The 24,188-nt window shown below is 43.6% G+C and overlaps 1 protein-coding gene across 1 annotated transcript; it reads left to right on the forward strand.

Moving 5' to 3' along the window:
• Positions 1 to 2,644: 2,644 nt before the first annotated feature.
• LOC130360623 (glucose-dependent insulinotropic receptor-like) lies at positions 2,645 to 4,096 on the forward strand. Its single transcript, XM_056563168.1, has 2 exons — positions 2,645 to 3,355; positions 3,846 to 4,096. Exons 1-2 carry the CDS (start codon positions 3,004 to 3,006, stop codon positions 3,851 to 3,853), a joined length of 360 nt encoding a protein of 119 aa, XP_056419143.1. The 5' UTR covers positions 2,645 to 3,003; the 3' UTR covers positions 3,854 to 4,096.
• Positions 4,097 to 24,188: the final 20,092 nt, after the last annotated feature.

Genomic DNA, 24,188 nt, shown 5'->3' on the forward strand with positions numbered 1-24,188 from the left:
CTCGGCAATCAAAGTTGATCGCCGCATCTAAAAGTGAAAGTAAAAGCATCCTTGCTGCTCAGTCTGGCTGATTGGGACCATCACCATAAAATTGCGATGTCCCGATCAGCTAGGACGCACCAGGAGGTGGCTTACCTGCCTCCTGTGCGTCCGATCGTCGATTGATTGCTCCAAGCCTGAAATCCAGGCTTGAGCAATCAACCGCTAATAACACTGATCAATGCAAAGCTACGGCTTTGCAGTGATCTGAGTAAAAGATCAGTGTGTGCAGTGTTATAGGTCCCTATGGGAGCTATAACGCTGCAAAAAAAAAAATAAAAAAAAAAGTTAATAAAGATCATTTAACCCTTTCCATAATAAATGTTTGAATCACCTCCCTTTTCCCATAAAAAAAAACGGTGTAAATAAAAATAAACATATGTGGTATCGCTGCGTGCGTAAATGTCCTAACTATAAAAATATATCATTAATTAAACCGCAAGGTCAATGGCGTACGCGCAAAAAAATTCCAAATTCCAAAATAGCCTATTTTTGGTCACTTTTTATACCATAAAAAATGAATAAAAAGCGATCAAAAAGTCTGATTAAAACAAAATGGTACTGCTAAAAATTTCAGATCACGGCACAAAAAATGAGCCCTCACACCGCCCCATACGTGGAAAAATAAAAAAAAGTTATAGGGGTCAGAAGAGGACAATTTTAAACGTATGAATTTTCCTGCTTGTAGTTATGATTTTTTTCAGAAGTAAGACAAAATCAAACCTATATAAGTAGGGTATCATTTTAATCGTATGGACCTACAGAATAAAGATAAGGTGTCATTTTTACCGAAAAATTTACTGCGTAGAAACGGAAGCACCCAAAAGTTACAAAATGGTGTTTTTTCTTCCATTTTGTCGCACAATGATTTTTTTTCTGTTTCGCTGTAGATGTTTGGGTAAAATTACTGATGTCATTACAAAGTTGAATTGGTGGCGCAAAAAATAAGCCATCATATGGATTTTTAGGTGCAAAATTGAAAGCGTTATTATTTTTAGAAGGTGATGAGGAAAAAACGAAAATGCAAAAACTGAAAAACCCTCCGTCCTTAAAGGGGTACTCCGCCCCTATCCAAAGGATAGGGGATAAGATGTTAGATCGCTGCGGTCCCCCTGCTGCGGCACCCCGCCATCATTACTGCACAGAGAGAGTTCGCTCTGTGCGTTATGACGGGCGATACAGGAGCCGGAGCAGCGTGACATCATGGCTCCGCCCCTCATGACATCACGGCCCGTCCCCTTAATGCAAGTCTATGGCAGGGGGCTTGATGACCGCCATGCCCCCTCCTATAGACTTGTATTGACGGGGGTGGGACGTGACGTCACGAGGGGCGGAGCCGTGATGTAACGATGCTCCGGCCCCTCCGGCCCCGAACTCAACTGGCTCCAGAAATGTAAACAGATTTGTAAATTACTTCTATCAAAATATTTTAATCCTTTCAGTAGTTATGAGCTGCTGAAGTTGAGTTGTTCTTTTCTGTCTAAGTGCTATCTGATGACACCTGTCTCGGGAATTGTCCAGAAGCAAATCTCCATAGAAAACCTCTTCTACTCTGTGCAGTTCCCAAGGCAAGCAGAGATGTCAGCAGAGAGCACTGTTACCAGACAGAAAAGAACAACTCAACTTCAGCAGCTAATAATTATTGCAAGGATTAAGATTTTTTTAATAGACGTAATTTACAAATATTTAAAGTTTTTTTTCCTGGAATACCCCTTTAAGGGGTTAAGCACCATTAATTCCATGGTGCTGTACATATAGAAGTGTACAACAAAAATAGAGAAACATAACCGCACATCCACCATTTGTAATTTGATCTAATTGCTTCTCAGCATAATTTCAAAAACTAACAGGTTGTTAGTATAAATGATGATTTATTGATATACATTGATTTACATTGACATATAAAAGTGGTTTAGATGCATAAAATATCCCAATAATTCTAAACTAAAAACGATCAAGAAAAAAAACTGATCAAGAACTGATGGATTAGAACTATCAAGAACTGATGGATTAGAACTAGAGATGAGCGAATTTACAGTAAATTCGATTCGTCACGAACTTCTCGGCTCGGCAGTTGATGACTTATCCTGCGTAAATTAGTTCAGCCTTCAGGTGCTCCGATGGGCTGGAAAAGGTGGATACATTCCTAGAAAAGAGTCTCCTAGGACTGTATCCACCTTTTCCAGCCCATCGGAGCACCTGAAAGCTGAACTAATTTATGCAGGATAAGGCATCAACTGCCGAGCCGAGAAGTTTGTGACGAATCAAATTTACTGTAAGTTCGCTCATCTCTAATTAGAACAAAAAGAGGACTCTGCCTGTGAGGGCTTACAACAGTGTTTCCCAGTGTGCCTGCAGCTGCTGCAAAACTACAACTCCCAGTATGCCCGGACAGCCTTCGGCTGTCCGGGCATGCTGGGAGTTGTAGTTTTGCAACAGCTGGAGGCACCCTGGTTGGAAAAAAACACTGATTTACTGAATAATGAGTAAATGTCATCCTGTGCCTCATCATGTATTGATCCACCTGAGAGGTGACAGCTCTGTCCTTGGTGCTGAAGTGCACAGAGAGGGCAGACAAGAGGGGTCACTGAGGGCTTTGTGTAACTTCCTAGGTCCTCATCTCCAGCACAAGGATTAATATGTGTTTATCTGGTCCTGTCTCTACGTATCTCCATTCACTGCATCATGTACTCCCCCGCAGCCCCAGTCCCTGAAGCCACTCCTCTCCCCCATTCCTTATACTAACAGGGATTATACAGTAACGGGACAAAGCTCATCTAGACAAGCCATAGAAAAGAGTATCCAAGGAGTGCAAGACCCCTCTATCCAAGCTGAGCTCCCACCAGCAGAGTGTCTCATGGTGCATCTTACACTACTACAGGAGACTTCAAGGAGAAGTAGGGTTAACCTGAGGATGGGACATGGAAATGACTGGTAGGCTTTCCAGAAGACACATCCCAGAAGATGCCCAGCTCTGTCTATGCTGCTCTCCACATTCTGCTCAGTATCTTCATCCCAGCTGCCAACATTCTGGTCATTGTAGTCCTCTCCAAGCTGCTGAGAAAAAGGCGCTGCAAGAGTTACATCTTCATCCTGAACCTGGCTGCTGCAGACCTCCTGGTGGGCATCATGTGCATCATAGAAGCCCTGGATGATATCTTTGATGAAGACTTTGACAAGAACCTCTTCTTCTGCCTGCTGAGGCTATGCTTCACAGTCACTCCTTGCATTGGATCTATGTTAACCCTCCTGCTAATCTCCCTGGACAGATACTTGGCTGTGAGGATGCCACTGTATTACATCAAGATCATGAATAGTAAGTGTATTGGCATTTCCCTGGCAGTCCTGTGGGTGGTCTCCTTCTTTGTTGGCCACATGCCTTTAATAATCCCTTCCCTGCAGCAAACCAATTACACAGGGATTTGTGGACTCTTCTATGCAGCCAGAAGTGACTATCTGTACATTCTGTGCTTTGTGATTTTCCTGCCAGCACTAGTGACCATTGTGTGTCTCCATACTGCTGTTGGAAGGATTGCCTATTTCCATCACAGAAGAATCCAGAGGACCAGGGCTATCAGTGGTCTTCCTAGTGACCACCCAGCACATTCAACACACTTTAAGGCAGCGAGAACAGTCCTTATAGTCATCATCTGCTTTACCCTATCCTGGGGTCCTTACTACATCACTGGAATCATCCAAGCGACCTGCACCTCCTGCAAGCTTGTGGACTTACTGAAAGATATTTTGTTTGCATTGGGGGAAGCAAACTCCCTTCTAAATCCTATTATCTATACCTTTTCTTGCAGAGATATAAGGAGCTACCTGTACAATCACATCATTTGTAGAAGACGAAAGGTGAAGCCCCAGGGGCTAGCATTAGCCCAGTTCACTAATATTGGAGGCGCAACCATGCATGAAGACTCTACACTGGCCCAAAATTCGGGTGACACTGGTCAAAAACTGTCTATTTTCATAGGCAACGTGGAATATTGTAAAGGCACTGCATAGTAATCATAAAAGTACTATTTCGAGATGAGCGAACTTACAGTAAATTCGATTCGTCACAAACTTCTCGGCTCGGCAGTTGATGACTTATTATTCTGCATAAATGAGTTCAGCTTTCAGGTGCTCCGGTGGGCTGGAGACTCTTTCCTAGGACTGTATCCACCTTTTCCAGCCCACCGGAGCACCTGAAAGCTGAACTAATTTATGCAGGATAAGTCGTCAACTGCCGAGCCGAGAAGTTCGTGACAAATCAAATTTACTGTAAGTTCGCTCATCTCTAGTACTATTGTCTAGATCAGTGTTTCCCAACCAGGGTGCCTCCAGCTGTTGCAAAACTACAACTCTCTGCATGCCCAGACAGCCGTTGGCTGTCCGGGCATGCAGGGAGTTGTAGTTTTGCAACAGCTGGAGGCACCCTGGTTGGGAAACGTCAGTCTAGAAGCAATCTCATCAGTCTGCTGACTCTCACAAGAAAGCACAAGATTCTGCACGATTGTCTCTAATGTGACTACTAAAATACAGCTGGCTCAGCCGATATACTATTGTGGTGTGATGCGGTGTCTTCATAGCTGGATATCCACAGGTTACCTACCTCTGTAATAGTGTTGGTGCTATGGACATGTAGTCTATATGGTTCTTACTCTTGTAACGCAGTAAAGGTTTATTTTGTGTCTCAATTTCTACTTGTCTCTTTTCAATCATGAACTAATTTATGCAGGAAAAGGCATCAACTGCCGAGCCGAGAAGTTCGTGACGAATCGAATTTACTGTAAGTTCGCTCATCTCTAATTCTCAGTGTCACTACATGTTTGGAGGAACAGTTTGGATACATATAAACATTCACGATATTTTCCAAATTTTCATTGAATGCATCTGTTCCTGTATGAAATCTATTGTTGATGAAACAGAATTTCACTTAGGAGTCCTTGTGCATTAAATTGTATTATTTACGAACATAGTGTAATGTTTGCTGGCTTCTAGTAATTGTGCGTTCACACGGCTGTCTGTCCACGTTTTTCGATCCCCGTTTCGGTTCCGTTCTTGCAGGCTGTAAACGGATTCAAAACGGTTTAAAAAAAAAATCCCATTTGTGTCAATGGGATTTTTTTTTACAATCCGTTTGCACCCGTTTGCCCTCATTTTTGACGTCAGAAAAAACGGCACATGCAGTATTTTTTCTTCCGTACAGAAAACGGAAGAAGAAACGGATACAGTAAATTTAACATTGAAGTCTATAGAAAAAACGGCACATGCAGTATTTTTTTCTTCCGTCCAAAAAAACGGAAGAAAAAATGGATACAGTAAATTTAACATTGAAGTCTATGGAAAATCTATGGATGAGCCTTTAATGTCATCCGTTTGCATCAGTTTTTTCAATCCGTCTTTTGATCCGTTTTTACTTTTGAGCATGCTCAGAACAAAAGAAACATTTATTTTTTGGTTTATTAACTGAACAAAAACGGATCCAAACGGATAACATCCGTCTGCATACGTTATTGTCCATTTTTTTAAGTCCGTTTTTAATTTTGACGGGAGAACAACGGAACGGGACGGTTTTAGATGGCCATGTGAACGCAGCCTAAACCGATCTAATGCTTGTATTAAGGCTGCGTTCACGCGGCCGTCTAGACCCGTCAAGTTCCGTTCTTCTCCCGTCAAAAATTAGAACAGACAAAAACGGATGGTATCCGTTTGTATCCGTTATTGTTCAGTTAATAAACAAAAAAAAACGGATCAAAAAACTGATTGAAAACGGATGCAAATGGATGACATTAAAGGCTCCTCCGTTTTCCATACACTTCAATGTTAAATTTACTGTATCCGTTTTTTTCCCCCATTTTCTTGACGGGAGAAAAAATACTGCATGCACCACCACGGAAATGAGCGCAGACGGGTGCAAAAAGCATGTGAAAGGATTGTGAAAAAATCCCATTGACACGAATGGGGTTATTTTACTTCCGTTTGTATTCTGTTTACAAGCAGCAACAACGGAACCTAAATGGGGGGGCGGGGGGGGGGGGGACGGGGACAGACGGCATTGCGAACGGTGCAATTACACGGCTGTCTGTCCCCGTTTTTTTTCTCCCCGTTTAGGTTCCGTTGTTGCTGCTTGTAAACTTAGTGTGTAGAGAGGAAGGTAAATGACTGTGCATAGGGATCTGTCCTTGATGCTTTTATATATATATATATATATATATATATATATATATATATATATATATATAATGAATCCATAGTGATCAGTCAAAGTACTGTAGTTGTTTATTCCTCTGCAACAGTAAATTCAGTGGAACGTAACCAAGCAATAGACTGAACATGTGCATCTGTACTGATTCATTTTTAATTATGGCCATAGAATATCTGGGATAAAGTATGGCTCTGTTCCCACTGGTGATTTATTTAACCCCTTAAGGACTTAAGGTTTTTCCATTTTTGCATTTTCATTTTTTCCTCATCACCTTCTAAAAATCTTAACGCTTTCAATTTTGCACATAAAATTCCATATTATGGCTTATTTTTTGCGCCACCAATTCTACTTTGCAGTGACATTAGTCATTTTACCCAAAAATTCACAGCGAAAAGGAAAAAAAATTCATTGTGCGACAAAATAGAAGAAAAAATTTCATTTTGTAACTTTTGGGGGCTTCTGTTTCTACGTAGTACATTTTTCGGTAAAAATGACACCTCTTTATTCTGTAGGTCCATATTATTAAAATGATATCCTACTTATATAGGTTGGATATTGTCGTAACTACATGCAGGAAAATTTATATGTTAAAAATTCTCATCTTCTGACCCCTATAACATTAAAATGTTTCTGCGTACGAGCCGGTATGAGGGCTCACTTTTTGCGCTGTGTTCTGAAATTTTTAGCGGTACCATTTTTGTATTGATCAGACTTTTTGATCGCTTTTTATTCATTTTTTCATGATATAAAAAGTGACAAAAAAGACACTATTTTGGAATTTGGAATTTTTTTGCGCGTACGCCATTGACCGTGCGATTTAATTAACTATATATTTTTATAGCTCGGACATTTACGCACGCGGCGATACCACATATGTTTATTTTTATTTACACAGTTTTTTTTATGGGAAAAGGTGGGTGATTCAAACTTTTATTAGGGAAGGGGTTAAATGACCTTTGTTAACTTTTTTTTCACTTTTTTTTTGCAATGTTATCGCTCCCATAGGGACCTATAACACTGCACACACTGATCTCCTATGCTGATCCCTGCAAAGCCATAGCTTTGCACGGATCAATCAGATAGGGTCTTGATTGCTCAAGCCTGAAGCTCAGGCTTGAGCAATCAATCGACGATTGGACGCCGCGGAGACAGGTAAGGAGACCTCCGCCTGCGTCCCAGCTGATTGGAACATCACGATTTTATCGCGATGTCCCGATCAGCCCGACTGAGCTGCCGGGAAGTGTTTACTTTCCTTTTCAGACGCGGCGGTCAACTTTGATCTCCGCGTCTGAAGGGTTAACAGGGCGCAGCACAACGATCCATGCCGCGCGCTGTTAGCCCAGGGTCCCGGCTATGATTAGCAGCCGGGACCGACCCGGTGTGATGCGGGGTCACGACGTGACCCCGTTTTAAACACCGGGACTGGGCGTAGGGCATACAGGTATGCCCTACGTCCTTAAGGAGTTAAAGGGGTTATCCACCAAAAGGTGATTTTAGTCCTTACCTGGCAGACAGTAATGGACGTGCTTAGGAAGGATCTGTGCTTGTCTTGGGGCTAAATGTCTATGTTGTGAGATTACCATAACACTGTGGCTAGCTTTTTGTGAACTGGTATTTCCTGTTTAAGTTTTTCTTTTTTTGCCTACAAATCCCACAATTCCATTTTCCTCCCTCCCACACATCAACCGCCCCACCCATTGAAACATAAATGAGCTGCATCCATTCAAAAGACCTGTGGTTTTCAATCAGGGTGCCTACAGCTGTTGCATTAGTTGCAGATTGATCTCTCTCCTACCAAGCGATCGCTCCACCCATTGAAGCAGACAGGCTCCTTGTCATCAGCTGACTTGGGAAAAATCTGAGACAACAGTCATTTTGTATGCTGTTAAAAATAAATATTGGGGGGAAAATCACATAATAATTGTGAGAAAACCGTCACACACAGGTACAGACACTATATTATGAACTACACTAACTTTACAGCCCCTGTAGCATAGTCAAATAAAATAAAAAATTCTGGAATACCCCTTTAAGGGTCCATGCCACTAACTTGAATATACAGGAAGATAGTGCAGGTTATCCCATTTGGAACACTTTACCGGGAGAAAATTGTTGCAGCTGGTAAGAAGATATTTATCTTGGTGCTAATATGGTATTTTCGGCTGCTGCTGTATGTGTAATGCTTTCTCCCATCTGCTTTGGTGATAACCTTCCCCCTTTGTCTGATAACTCTGCCCCCTATCCCTCTTTCTCAACATGTCTGATAAAGCAGCAGAGTTATCAGCTGGAGTGCGCAGGGGAAAGCATTGTACATACAGCAGCAGCTGCCTTCAATGCACATTAGAAGAAATGACCATAATGGCAACAAGATGAATATCTGCTGAACGGCTGCACCGGTTTTCACCCAGAAAGAAGCATTAGAAACAGGGTCCCCCGCACTGTAATATTCAAATTAACGTATCCATCAATGTATCCCAAGCATTTTTATAGAACTGCTAAAGGGCATTAGTCTCATAGACAAAATGGCATTGAGGAGAATTGCTGTAAAGTGATACATTTTAGCTGAGTGCCTTAAAATACTGAGTAAAATAAAATAAGTAAATAAATAAATAAAATAAAATAAACTGTAAACAGATCAATCACAAACTTGTTTCTGTTGGTTAAAGGGTTACTCCGGTGGAAAACTTTTTTTTAAATCAACTGGTGCCAGAAAGTTAAACAGATTTGTAAATTACTTCTATTAAAAAATCTTAATCCTTCTAGTACTTATTAGCTGTTGAATACTGCAGCGGAAATTATTTTCTTTTTGGAACACAGAGCTCTCTGCTGACATCACGAGCACAGTGCTCTCTGCTGACATCTCTGTCCATTTTAGGGACTGACCAGAGCAGCATATGTTTGCTATGGGGATTTTCTCCTACTCTGGACAGTTCTTAAAAGGGACAGAGGTGTCAGCAGAGAACACTGTGCTCGTGGTTAAGCAGAGAGCTCTGTGTTCAAAAAGAAAAGAATTTCCTCTGTAGTATTCAGCAGCTAATAAGTACTAGAAGGATTAAGATTTCTTAATAGAAGTAATTTACAAATCTGTTTAACTTTCTGGCACCAGTTGATAAAAAAAAAAAAAAAAAAGTTTTCCACCGGAGTACCCCTAAGAGAGCATATGGACATCATAAGGGAAGGGGTCCCCACTTGGGACCTCCTCTGTGATCCAGAGCAGAAAACCCTTAACATAGTAACATGGAAGGCCATTCATCTGAGTGACTGGCATAATACATATTAATATTACATAAAAAATTTTTCTGTATACATATTATTCCATTATTCCAATATATGTGAACTGACATCTGATGAATACAGTTGATCCATTAAATCCAGTTGATCCACTAAAATCATAAGTATTTCATGTGGATTTCGGGTTAATATTCCTATACAGTAAAAAGCAGGTGAAAGATTTTTCTAACCTCAATCTTATGTAATGTAACAAATCTGCGCTCATTTTAGGATACGTTGTTAACGAATCGACATTATGCTCTGTCTGTTATAGATTGATTGGAGAATAGCTCTGGATCTTCAAGGGGTACTTAACTGCTCAGCATTTGGAACGAACTGTTTCGAAGGCTGGAGCCGCCACCGGGAGCTCGTGACGTCATAGCCCCACCCCCTCCTGATGTCACGCCCCACCCCCTCAATGCAAGTCTATGGGAGGGGGCGTGACATCCGTCACGCCCCCTCCCATAGACTTGCATTGAGGGGGTGGGGTGTGACATCATGAGGGGATGGGGCTATGATGCCACCAGCTCCCGGCTCCAGCGTGCGGAACAGTTTGTTCCAAACACTGAGCAGCGGAGTGCAACTTTAACCTTTATAATGCAATGGGTGAGCCTTGGAGCAGAACAGGATGGAATTATAAAGGAGGGGGACAGTTTTTTTTTTTTTAAAGAGAAATCATATTCCTTATTCCTGGAATTTGTTTTGGCTTTAGAAATTCTATTCATCAAGTGAATATACAATACTCTGTGGGTGTAGCGCAATAGGGCTAAATGCATGTTTACAAACCTTGAATTTACCTTTTCAAACCATCTGCAAATAATTACTATATTTATTGTATTGACGGCTCATAAAACCTTAAGAAGAACTGTATAAATAGGAATTTCTGAAAAGAATAAGGCAACATTGCCTTATATATATATATATATACCTTCTTTCCTGATCTGAGTCATATCTTCTAGTTCTAATAGATGATAAAGGAAGAGATTATACCTGTTCTGTCGCTGGCTGCTAGATAAATTAGAATGTCTAATCTTGTTGGAGTTATTCTTCAAAGAGCAAATCCATATAAAATAGCAATTGTTTTCCAATATTAAACATTTATTGTTAAACAACAAAGTCTTAAAGGGGTAGTCCAGTGCTGAAAAACGTATCCCCTATCATAAGGACAGGGGATAATTTTCAGATTGCGGGGGGTCCGACCGCTGGGGCCCCCCACGATCTCCTGTACGGGGCCCTGACTCTCTGGCCAGATAGCGGGTGCCATCCACCGACACGCTCCCTCAATACATCGCTATGGCAGAGTCGGAGATTGCCGAAGGCAGCGCTCCGGCTCTGCCATAGAGTTGTATGGAGGGGGCGTGTCAGCCGCTGCTTCGTGCGGTAGTCAACACGCCCCCTTCCCGCGGGCTGCCGGGGCCCCGTACAGGAGATCGTGGGGGGCCCCAGCGGTCGGACTCCTTAGGATAGAGGATAAGTTTTTCATTAGAGATGAGCGAACTTACAGTAAATTCGATTCGTCACGAACTTCTCGGCTCGGCAGTTGATGCCTTATCCTGCATAAATTAGTTCAGCTTTCAGGTGCTCCGGTGGGCTGGAAAAGGTGGATACAGTCCTAGGAAAGAGTCTCCTAGGACTGTATCCAGCGGAGCACCGGAAAGCTGAACTAATTTATGAAGGATAAGTCATCAACTGCCGAGCCGAGAAGTTCGTGACGAATCGAATTTACTGTAAGTTCGCTCATCTCTATTTTTCATCACTGGATATTTCCTTTAAGAAGATCAGTGATGCAAATAAGTAGGTCTGGGCAATGACGCTCCACTCATGTTTTATTAGAATTCCCTGACCCTTATAAATATGTCAGGTGACACTGAGCAGATAAGCATATCTATAAAATGAAGTGTATGATCACTCTGAACACCATTTTATAGTTCATATTGAGAATTAAGCTTTGTTTATGTTTAAATACACTGTATTACTTCACTTGTATGGATCCTACACTATCACCTGGATTATAGTGCAGAGCTTCATATCATATACAAATTGATAGGTTTCATCAGGGCTCAAATCCTGCAGGAACATGTGGGAACTTTGTTCCTGCACTTTTTCCACAGCAGGAACACCATTCCCATTTCAGAGCTGAAATCAACCCAGCATTCCTTGCTGATTCATTGTTTATAATATGCTGTGCTGATTTACTGAACTGTCCTGTATGGAAAACTGTGCTCCTTCATTATAGAAGCCCACATAAGCTGCTCTCCCTCCCATAGACTTGCATTGAGGGGGCGGGTTGTGAAGTCACGAAACTCCGGCCCTGTGGTCGTCACGCTACACACTCGGAGCCTCCAGCACTTCGGAGAGCTCACAAAGGGGGGTGCGCAATGACAGATTGCAGGGGTCCCCAGCGGCCGGACCCCCGCGATAAAATATCATATACCCTATGCTTTGGATAGGGGATAAGATGTATTAGGGCCGGAGTACCCCTTTAACTTTTATTTGGTTGCACACTCTTTGGAAAAAATAACTCAAATCAGTCGCTTCCTTTAACCACCAATAAGCTTCTTACACCTCTCAGCTGGAATGTTGGACCACTCTTCCTTTTCAAACAGCTCCAGGTCTCTCTTATATGAAGGGGGCGCCTTTTCCCAATAGCAATTTCAAGATCTCTCCACAGGTATTCAATGGGATTTAGATCTGGACTCATTGCTGCCACTTCAGAACTCTCCAGTGCTTTGTTGCCATCCGTTTCTGATTTTTGTTGTATGTTTGGGGTCATTGTCCTGCTGGAAGACTCAAGATCTCGGACGCAAACCCAGCTTTCTGATACTGGGCTGTACAGTGCGACCCAAAATCCATTGGTTATCCTCAGATTTCATGATGCATTGTACACATTCAAGGCACCTAGTGCCAGAGGCAGCAAAACAACCCCAAAACATCATTGAACCTCCACCATATTTCACTGTAGGTACTTTTCTTTGTAGGCCTCATTTCGTTTTCGGTAAACAGTAGACTGATGTGCTTTACCAAAAAGCTCTATCTTGGTCTCATTCGGCAAAATGTAGTCTTGCTTTTTTATGTCTCTGTGTCAGCAGTGGGGTCCTCCTGCCATAGTGTTTCATTTCATTTAAATGTCGACAGATAGTTCGCGCTGACACTGATGCTCCCTGAGCCTGCAGGTCAGCTTGAATATCTTTGGAACTTGTTTGGGGCTGCTTATCCACCATCAGGACTTTCCCGCGTTGACACCTTTCATCAATTTTTCTCTTCCATCCATGCCCAGGGAGATTAGCTACAGTGCCGTCGGTTGCAAACTTCTTGATAAAGTTGCACACTGTGGACAAAGACAAATCTAGATCTCTGGAGATGGACTTGTAACCTTGAGATTGTTGATATTTTTCCACAATTTTGGTTCTCAAGTCCTCAGACAGTTTTCTTCTCCGTTTTCTGTTGTCCATGCTTAGTGTGGCACACACAGACACACAATGCAAAGACTGAGTGAACTTCTCTCCTTTTTATCTGCTTTCAGGTGTGATTTTAAATTGCCCACACCTGTTACTTGCCCCAGGTTAGTTTAAAGGAGCATCACATGCTTGAAACAATCTTAATTTTCCAAAATTTTGAAAGGGTGCCAATAATTTTGTCCAGCCCATTTTTGGAGTTTGGTGTGACATTATGTCCAATTAGCTTTTTTTCCCTCTCTTTTTTTGTTTAGTTCCAATACACACAAGGGAATAAACATGTGTATAGCAAAACGTGTTACTGCAATCCTTTTCTGTGAGAAATACTTCATTTTCATGAAAAATTTCAGGGGTGCCAACATTTACGGCCATGACTGTATATTTAGGGTACATTCACACATACCGTATATTTTGCAGATTTGATACAGCATGGAATCCGGAGCAGATATGGAACGTATAAATCTACCCTTCGACTGTGTTCACAAGGCGGGAATTTTTGCAATTCTGCACAAATTCCATTCAGCAAGTTTTGCGGAACGGAATTGAGGAATGTTGTGAGAACACAGAATTCTGCCAAAATTCAAGCCCCGTTGACTGCAACAAGATTTTTGCTGCAGAATTCCCTTAAATAGGAAACTGGAATGCCCACCATAGAAATTCTGCTGTCTATCAATGGGCAGTAAATTCCGGTGGAACTTCCGGCTGAATTTTTCATCAAAATTTCACACGAAAATTCCGTGTGAACAAAGCCTAAGGGCTCGTTCACATGGGTGGATCCACAGCGCATTTTACACTGCGGATTAGCTGACGATGGACCCCTACAGTGTGCCTCAGATGTGCTGGCTCTGAGCGGCAATCCACCGCTATGAGCAGACACACTGCGATGTGTGAGTTGCCTCGCATGCACAATATACACACACATCGCAGCTGCTCTCGGCCTAGCTCAGGGATCAGGGGGAGCAGCCGTGATGTGTGCGAGTACAGCGCGAGGTGACTCACACATTGCAACAAAGTGCCTGCTCGTAGCGGTGGATTGCCGGTCTGAGCAGGCACATTTGTAGACACACTTTAGGGGTCCATCGTTTGCGGATCCACAGTGTAAAATACGCTGTGGATCCACCCGTGTGAACGAGCCCTAAGAGAACATTCACATGGGAGGGATCTTCTGCAAGTTTTTCGTTGACTTTAATGGGGTCTGCTGCAGATTTTCGACTGTATGAATGTACCCCTTAAAGGGTAACTCTCATTAAAAAATTTTTTGCTATTGCACTCCTTATGGTAAATAAAAAATATTTCTAATATACTTTGTTTAAAAAAAACTAAGTTTTCAATGTTTTATTTGTGCTTAAAAAAAAACCAAGAGCACATTTTCCCCCATCTCACACACAGACTTTTGACCGATGCCCAAACACAGGAAGTGCAGCCTGGAGTGCTGAGGGGGGGGGGGGGTGTCCAGCCTCATCCAATCATAGCTCCTCTCACACTTAAAGGGGTATTCCAGGCAAAAACTTTTTTTTATATATCAACTGGCTCCGGAAAGTTAAACAGATTTGTAAATTACCTTAGTAGGTAGTGCGGCACTGCGTGAGTGTACTGGATTTGGGATGGCAGGTAGGAGTTGGTGTAGCTATAGTGCCTCAGGTGGTGCTCAGGTAATGCAAGCAAAGCTCATAGTATCCGTGAAGAGAAATGAAATATCGGCACTCACCAGTGTGGCTGCAGGGTCTTCTTTATTGAGACATACTCACATGCGGGGTATAGAAGAGAGGGGAGTGGGGGGACAAGTGGTGGCGACCGAGCTCTAGTTTCGCACACTTGGTGTGCTTCGTCCGGCATTATGCACAAATAAAACAGAAAACTTCATTTGTTTTAAACAAAGTATATAAGAAATATTTTTTTATTTACCATAAGGAGTGCAATAGCAAAAATTAGTTTTCATAATAGTGCCCATTTAAGCTTTACTGACATGATCTAAATAATTTATGAAATATTTTCTACTGAATGTAAGAGCAAACAGAAAATGTGAATGTGGAATATTCCTCAGGATCAATGAGAGTCTAAAGGTGAAAATCCAGTCTCATATTGTGGACTGCAACAACAAGTATCTTTAATAAGATTGTGGACCTTGAAACCAATGGAGCTATTGAAAAGGTGTTTTGTCTTTTGAGTCATGGAGACCAAACAGTGAGGTCCTGTTCATAGTGACACAGTACATGGAATTATGTTTGGATAACTTTAAAATGTGATGATTTATTGGATGTTGTTCAGTCCATGGGGAGCACTAGATTTTTTTACATCTTAACCTCTTAAGGTCGTCACCATGACCCCGCGACATACCGGGTCGGACCCTGGGCTAATAGCGTGCCACACCGATGGTTGTGCCGCACGCTATTAACCTTTTAGACATAGCGTTCAGAGTTGATCGCCGTGTCTAAAATTAAAGGGAAAGCTTCCCGACAGTTCAGTCGGGCTGATCGGGACCATCGTGGTGAAATTGCGATGTCCCGATCAGCTAGAACGCGAGCAGAGGTCCCTTTACCTGCCTCCGTCGTGTCCGATTTGTGATTGATTGCTCCAAGCCTGAAATCCAGTGTGTGCAGTGTAATAGCCACTAGGGGGGGGGGGGGGGGACTATAAAACTGCAAAAAAAAAGTGAAAAAAAAGTTAATAAAGATCATTTAACCCCTTCCCTAATAAAAGTTTGAATCACCCCCCCCCCTTTTCCATTTAAAAAAAAACTGTATAAATAAAAATAAACATATGTGATATCGCCGCTATAAAAATATGTCATTAATTAGACTGCACTGTCAATGGCGTATGCGCAAAAAATTCCAAAGTCGAAAATAGCATATTTTTGGTCACTTTTTATATCATGAAAAAATTTATAAAAAGCGATCAAAAAGTCTGATCAATATAAAAATGGTACCGATAAAAACTTCAGATCACGGCGCAAAAAATGAGTCCTCATACCGGCCGTTCGAGTTAAAATAAAAAGTTATAGGGGTAAGAAGATGACAATTTTAAACGTATACATTTTCCTGTATGTAGTTATGATATTTTTTTTAAGTAATACAAAATCAATCCTTTATAAGTAGGGTATCATTTTAACCGTATGGACCTACAGAATAAAGATAAGGTCTAATTTTTACCGAAAAATGCACTGCTTAGAAACGGAAGCCCCCAAAAGTTACAAAATGGCATTTTTTCTTCAATTTTGTTGCACAATGTTTTTTTTCCCATTTCGCTGTGGATATTTTGGTAAAATTACTAATGGCACTATAAAGTAGAATTGGTGGCGCACAAAATAAGCCATAATATGGAATTTTTGGTGCCAAATTTTAAGCGTTATGATTTTTAGAAGGTGATGAGGAAAAAATGAAAATGCAAAAACGGAAAAACCCTGAGTCCTTAAGGCAGTGTTTCCCAACCTTTTTCGGGTCGGGGCACCCCTCAGAAATTTTTTTCTGTGGGGCACCCCTACCGAAGTTGACGAGCAAAAAAAAAAAAGGAAGAAACTGTAAAAAAAACGCAATGCACTATATCTATTTATCAGTAGGTATGTAGTTTAAAGTGCTACTTTATACAGCAACTCACAAATGACGTCTTCTCTAATTTGCATTGCTGCCTTCTCTTCTCCATTTGGTCCGCACCATCATCACGATTTCTTCCACACACAACTCTTCACCGTTAAATCTGCAAAACAAACCTATTAGGCTCCGCACTTTTTTTTACATGGGTGACAGAGGGGTGTAGAAGAGTGTACATGGGGGACAGAGGGGTGTAGAGGAGTGTACATGGATGAAAGAGGGGTGTAGAGGAGTGTACATGGGTGACAAAGGGGTATAGAGGAGTGTACAGAGGGGTGTAGAGGAGTGGACATGGGTGACAGAGGGGTGTAGAGGAGTGTACAGAGGGGTGTAGAGGAGTGTACAGAGAGGTGTAGAGGAGTGTACATGGATGACAAATGGGTGTACATGGGTGACAGATGGGTGTAGAGGAGTGTACATGGGTGACAGATGGGTGAAGAGGAGTGTACATGGGTGACAGAGGGTGTAGAGGAGTGTACATGGGTGACAGATGGGTGTAGAGGAGTGTGCATGGGTGACAGATGGGTGTAGAGGAGTGTGCATGGGTGACAGATGGGTGTAGAGGAGTGTACATGGGTGACAGAAGTGTCTAGAGGAGTGTACATGGGTGATAGATGGGTGACAGAGGGGTGTAGAGGAGTGTACATGGCTGACAGAGGTGTCTAGAGGAGTGTACATGGGTGATAGATGGGTGACAGAGGGGTGTAGAGGAGTGTACATGGGTGACAGAGGTGTCTAGAGGAGTGTACATGGGTGATAGATGGGTGACAGAGGAGTGTACAGAGGGGTATAAGGAGGTGTACAAGGGTGACAGATGGGTGTAGAAGAGTGAACATGGGTGACAGGGGCATAGGGGTGACAGAGGGGTGGACAGGGGTGACAGAGGGGTGAATAGGGGGTGGACATGGGTGACAAGAATGTGGTCAGAGGGGTGGACAATGGTGGGTGAACATGGGTCACAGGGATGACAGAGGGTTGGATGGGGGGGGGTGGACATGGATGACAGGAGGGTGGACATGGGAGACAGGGGGTCAGAGGGGTGGACAAGGGTGACAAGGGGGTAAAAGAGGGACAGGAGTGACCGAGAGGGGTGGACTGGAGTGACAAAGGGACAGATGGGTGAACAGGAGGGTGGACAGGGGTGACAGGGTAGACTACAGGGGTAGACGGGGGTAAACATGAGTGACAGGGATGGACAGGGGAGTGGACAAGGCGGATATGGATGACAGGAGGGTGGACATGGGTGAGAGGGGGGTGGACATGGGTGACGGGGATGATAGGAGAGTGGACATGTGTGAGAGGGGGGGTGGACATGAGTGACAGGGGGTGGACATGGGTGACAGGGATGGACAGGGAGGCGGACAAGGTGGACATGGATGACAGGGGGGTGGACATGAGTGATGGAGGGGTTAGAGGGTGGACCTGGGTGACGGTGGTGGGGGGGGGGTTGGACAGGGTTGAGAAGGGGTAACAGAGGGGTGGAAAGGGTACGGTATCTTAAGCAAGACGGCCCGCGCAGCTTGCAGTTCCACGGCAGGCACAGGAGTTTGGTGCAGATGCAGCTCGTTCCGCCCCAGGGCACCATTTTCGTCTCACTGCGCCGCAAGGGACAGGGGGATGCAGAGGGACGCTGTGTGTACACGCAGGCTTCCCTTCCCCCCCTGCGCCGTCAGTTATAAGCGCACAGGCCAGGGTGGGACATTAAAAAAAAAATTCACTGCAAAATCCTGTGGCATCATGGGCAGTGCCGAAAGGCACACAAGCGTGCCACGGCACTGCGGTTGGGAATCACTGCCTTAAGGGGTTAATATTGATCATTAATATAAAATATTTATTATTTTATTGCGTCCCCTCAAAATAACTCTACACACAGCCATTAACCCCTAGGTGGAAATGTCCAAATTGATCAAAAAGTGTCGACATATTGTGTTGCAACCAATATTTTCCAGCACTGCCTTAAAGGGGTACTCCGCTGCCCTGTGTCGGAAGCTCCGCTTCCCAGCGTCCGGAAGTTTATTGTTCCAGACTCTGTGTGCAGGCTTCCGTGTTCAGGGCTGCCCCTTGTTACGTCACGCCCGCCCCCTCAACGAAAGTCTATGGGAAGGGGACGGCCATCGCACCCCCTTCGCATAGACTTTCGCTGAGGGGGCGGGCGTGATGTCACGAGGGGCAGCCCTGAACACGGAAGCCCGCAATAAACTTCCAGACGCTGGGGAGCGGAGCTTCCGACACAGGGCAGCGGAGTACCCCTTTAAGTGTCTTGAACATGGAGGTCATCAGATCTTCACAGTTGGCCCCTGGAGTCCTCTTCCACTGATCCATGACAACACCACAGAGCTGTGGATGTTAGAGATCTTGCGCTCCCCCAACTTCCGTTCCCCAACTTCTTTAGCAAGGCACGCATGCACTCCTACCACCATGCTTGACTGTAGCCAAGACACACTTGTCTTTGTACTCCTCCCCTGGTTGCCACGATACACACCTGACACCATCTGAACCAAATAAGGTTATCTCGGTCTCATCGGATCATAGGACATGGTTCCAGTAATTCATGTCTTTAGTCTGCTTTTCTTCAGCAAACAGTTTTAAGGCTTTCTTGTGCTTCATCTTTACCATGTACACTTAGTGGATATTGGGATACTTTTGGAGAAAATACCCTCTGACTAAAATCTGGAGTGTATGGTTAGAGAAAAAACAAGCACATCTATTTGATGCCATCCAGGAGGGGAAGATAATTGTATATTGAAATTCCCCCACAGTGAAGTTCCAAATGGAGTCTGAATGAATGTATTTAAGATTTGATAGAATTTCCCATTGAGCGCTGGTTTCGCTTTTTCCTATTGTCTTTAGAAGAGGCTTCCTTCTGGGATGCTAGCCATGCAGATCAATCAGTGCAGTGTGCTGGCAGCACTCATACATCTTTTTCCCAAATATAACCTCTGGATATGATGCTGAGCATGTGCACTCAATTTCTTTGGTCAATCATGGCGAGGCCTTTCCGAGTGGTACCTGTCCTGCAAAAAAAGCTGTATGGTCTTACCCACTGTGCTGCAGCTTGGTTTTGGGGGTTTTGGAAATCTTTTAATAGCCTAGGGCATCTTTATGTAGAGCAACAATTCTTTTTTTCAGATTCTCAGAGAGTTCTTTGTCATGAGGTGCCATGTTAAACCTCAAATGACTAGTATTAGGGAGGCGAGAGCACCAAATGTAATACACCTGCTCCCCATTTACACCTAAGACCTTGTAACACGAACAAGTCTCATGACACTGGGGAGGGAAAATGGCTAATTGAGCCTAGTTTAGACATTTCCACTTAGGGGTGTGGTCACTGTTGTTGCCCAAGTTTAGACATTAAAGAGTACCTGTCACCAAATAAAACATTTAACCCCTTGGGGACAGAGCCCATTATAACCCTAAGGACGGGAGCATTTTTTGCAAATCTGACCACTGTCACTTTAAGCATTAATAACTCTGGGATGCTTTTACTTATAAATTTGATTCCGAGATTGTTTTTTTGTGACATATTCTACTTTATGTTAGTGGTACATTTTTGTCGATACTTGCATCATTTCTTGGTGAAAAATTCCAAAATTCGATGAAAAATTTGAAAATTTTGCATTTTTCTAACTTTGAAGCTCTCTGCTTGTAAGGAAAATAGACATTCCAAATAAATTATAAATTGATTCACAAATACAATATGTCTACTTTATATTTGCATCATAAAGCTGACATGTTTTTACTTTTGGAAGACATCAGAGGGCTTCAAAGTTCAGCAGCAATTTTCAAATTTTTCACAAAATTTTCTAAATCAAAATTTTTCAGGGACCAGTTCAGGTTTGAAGTGGATTTGAAGGGCCTTCATATTAGAAATACCCCACAAATGACCCAATTATAAAAACTGCACCCCTCAAAGTATCCAAAATGACATTCAGTAAGTTTGTTAACCCTTTAGGTGTTTCACAGGAATAGCAGCAAAGTGAAGGAGAAAATTCAAAATCTTCATTTTTTACACTTTCATGTTCTTGTAGACCCAGTTTTTGAATTTTTACAAGTGGTAATAGGAGAAAAAGCCTCCAAAAATTTGTAACCCAATTTCTCTCGAGTAAGGAAATACCTCATATGTGTATGTCAAGTGTTCGGCGGGCGCAGCAGAGGGCTCAGAAGGGAAGGAACAACAATGGGATTTTGGAGAGTGAATTTTGCTGAAATGGTTTTTGGGGGGCATGTCACATTTAGGAAGCCCCTATGGTGCCAGAACAGCAGAAAACCCCACATGGCATACCATTTTGGAAACTACACCCCTCAAGGCACGTAACAAGGGGTCCAGTGAGCCTTAACACCACGCAGGTGTTTGACGACTTTTCGTGTAAATGAAAAAAAATTTTTTTCACTAAAGTGCAGTTTCTTCCCCAAATTTACCATTTTTACAAAGGGTTATGGGAGAGAATGCCCCCCAAAATTTGTAACCCCATCTCTTCTGAGTATGGAAATACCCCATGTTAGGACATAAATGCTCTGCGGGCGAAATACAATGCTCAGAAGAGGAGCGCCATTGAGCTTTTGGAAAGAGAATTCGTTTGGAATGGTAGTCAGGGGCCATGTGCGTTTACAAAGCCCCCTGTGGTGCCAGAACAGTGGACCCCCCCACATGTGACCCCATTTTGGAAACTGCACCCCTCACAGAATTTAATAAGGGGTTCAGTGAGTATTTACACCCCAATGGCATTTAACAGATCTTTGGAAAAGTGGACTGCGCAAATGAAAAATAAAATTTTTCATTTTCACGGACCACTGTTCCAAAAATCTGTCAGACACATGTGGGGCTTAAATGATCACTGTACCCCTTATTACATTACACGAGGGGTGTAGTTTCCAAAATGGGGTCACATGTGGGGGGGGGGGGGGTCCATTGTTCTGGCACTATGGGGGCTTTGTAAACTCATGTGGCCTTCAATTCCGGACACATTTTCTCTTCAAAATCCCAATGGCGCTCCTTCTCTTCTGAGCATTGTAGTTCGCCTGCCGAACACTTTACATCCACATATGGGGTATCTTCTTACTCAGAGGAAATGGGGTTACAAATTTTGGGGGGCTTTTTTCCTATTTTCCCTTGTGAAAATGAAAAATTTAGGGTAACACCAGCATTTTAGTGAAAACATTTTTTTTTTTCATTTTCCCATCCAACTTTAATGAAAATTCGTCAAACACCTGTGGGGTGTAAATGCTCACTATACCTCTTGTTACGTTCCGTGGGGGGGTGTAGTTTACAAAATGGGGTCACATGTGGGTATTTATGTTTTTGCGTTTGTCAGAACCGCTGTAAAATTAGCCACCCCTGTGCAAATCACAAATTTAGGCCTCAAATATACATGGTGCGCTCTCACTCCTGAGCCTTGTTGTGCGCCCGCAGAGCGTTTTACGCCCACATATGGGGTAATTCCGTACTCAGGAGAAATTGCGTTACTAATTTTGGGGGGCTTTTTTTCCTTTTACTGCTTGTGAAAATAAAAAGTATGGGGGCAACACCAGCATGTTAGTGTAAACATTTTTTTTTTACACTATCAGGAAGGGGTCAAAGGCAAAATTTGTATTGCAATTTCTCCCGATTATGGAAATACCCCATATGTGGCCCTAAACTGTTTCCTTGAAATACGACAGGGCTCTGAAGTGAGAGAGCGCCATGCGCATTTGAGGACTAAATTAGGAATTGCATAGGGGTGGACATAGGGGTATTCTACGCCAGTGATTCCCAAACAGGGTGCCTCCAGCTGTTGCTTAACTCCTAGAATGCCTGGACAGTCAGTGGCTGTCCAGAAATGCTGGGAGTTGTTGTTTTGCAACAGCTGGAGGCTCCGTTTTGGAAACCCTGCCGTACAATACGTTTTTCATTTTTATATGCGGGGGACAGTGTAAGGGGGTGTATATGTAGTGTTTTACTCTTTATTATGTGTTAGTGTAGTGTAGTGTAGTTTTTTTTAGGGTACATTCGCACTGGCGTGTTACAGTGAGTTTCCCGCTAAGAGTTTGCGCTGCGGCGAAAAATTTGCCGCATACCAAACTTGAAGCAGGAAACTTACTGTAAACCTGCCCGTGTGAATGTACCCTGTACGTTCACATGGGGGGACAAACCTCCAGCTGTTTCAAAACCACAACTCCCAACATGCACTAACAGTGCATGCTGGGAGTTGTACTTTTGCAACAGCTGGAGGCACACTGGTTGGAAAACCTTCAGTTAGGTTCTGTTACCTAACAGTATTTTCCAACCAGTGTGCCTCCAGCTGTTGCAAAACTACAACTCCCAGCATGTACTGACATACCGTGCATGCTGGGAGTTGTACTTTTGCAACAGCTGGAGGCACACTGGTTGGAAAACCTTCAGTTAGGTTCTGTTACCTAACAGTATTTTCCAATCAGTGTGCCTCCAGCTGTTGCAAACCTACAACTCCCAGCATGTACTGACATACCGTGAATGCTGGGAGTTGTACTTTTGCAACAGCTGGAGGCACACTGGTTGGAAAACCTTTAGTTAGGTTCTGTTACCTAACAGTATTTTCCAACCAGTGTGCCTCCAGCTGTTGCAAAACTACAACTCCCAGCATGTACTAATCACTGAAGGGCATGATGGGAGATGTAGTTATGCAACAGCTGGAGGTTACGCAACTACAACTCCCAGCATGCTGAGACAGCTGTTTGCTGTTTCAGCATGCTGGGATTTGAGTTTTGCAACATCTGGAGGGCCACCGTTTATAGACCACTGCCCGGTGATTTCCAAACTGTGACCATTCAGATGTTGCAAAACTACCAATCCCAGCATGTCCAGACAGCAAAGAGCTGTTTGAGCATGCTAGGAGTTGTAGTTTTGCAAGATCTGGAGGGGTACAGTTTAGAGACCACTATATAGTGGTCTCAAACTGCAGCCCTCCAGCTGTTGCAAAACTACATATTCCAGCATGCCCAAACAGCAAACAGCTGTCTGGGCATGCTGGGAGTTGTAGTTTTGCAACATCTGGAGGGCTACAGTCTCAGACTGTAGCCCTCCAGATGTTGCTAGGCAACTTACCGTCTTCCGTAGGATCCAGGGAGCCGTCCTCTTCTCCCGCACGCCGCACACGCCGATCTCCGCCGCCGCCCGCCGATCCCTGTCGCCCGCAGCCTCCGGAGGGTTAAGTGGACCTTCGGCGTTCGGTCCCCGTCCTTTTCCCCGTCCTGCCCCGCCTATTGTGGGTGGGCAGGACGGGGAAAACGAAAGTAAACCCCTCCGCCCTTGATCTGCTATTGGTGGTCACGTCTAGACCACCAATAGCAGAGATAAGATGGGTGGCACCTCTGCCACCTCACTCCTATCGCTGTAGGGGGATCATAGTTGTCTTAGACAACCGCGATCCCCCTTCTATTCCGGGTCACCGGGTCACTATAGACCCGTAATGACCCGGAATCGGCGCAAATCGCAAGTGTGAATTCACTTGCGATTTGCGCCGATCGCTGACATGGGGGGGTCTAATGACCCCCCTGGACATTTGCACGGGGTGCCTGCTGATAGATATCAGCAGTCACCCCGGCCCGGTCCCCGCCCGGCGCGCGGCAGGGACCGAAATTCCCACGGGCGTATGGATACACCCTTCGTCCTTAAGTACCAGGACGCAA

The sequence above is a fragment of the Hyla sarda genome, chromosome 3 (genome assembly GCF_029499605.1).
Source record: "Hyla sarda isolate aHylSar1 chromosome 3, aHylSar1.hap1, whole genome shotgun sequence".
Classification (NCBI taxonomy): domain Eukaryota; kingdom Metazoa; phylum Chordata; class Amphibia; order Anura; family Hylidae; genus Hyla; species Hyla sarda.

Coding starts and splice junctions, on each gene's coding strand:
- LOC130360623 (XM_056563168.1), top strand. CDS start 3,004: ATGCCCAGCTCTGTCTATGCTGCTCTCCACATTCTGCTCAGTATCTTC.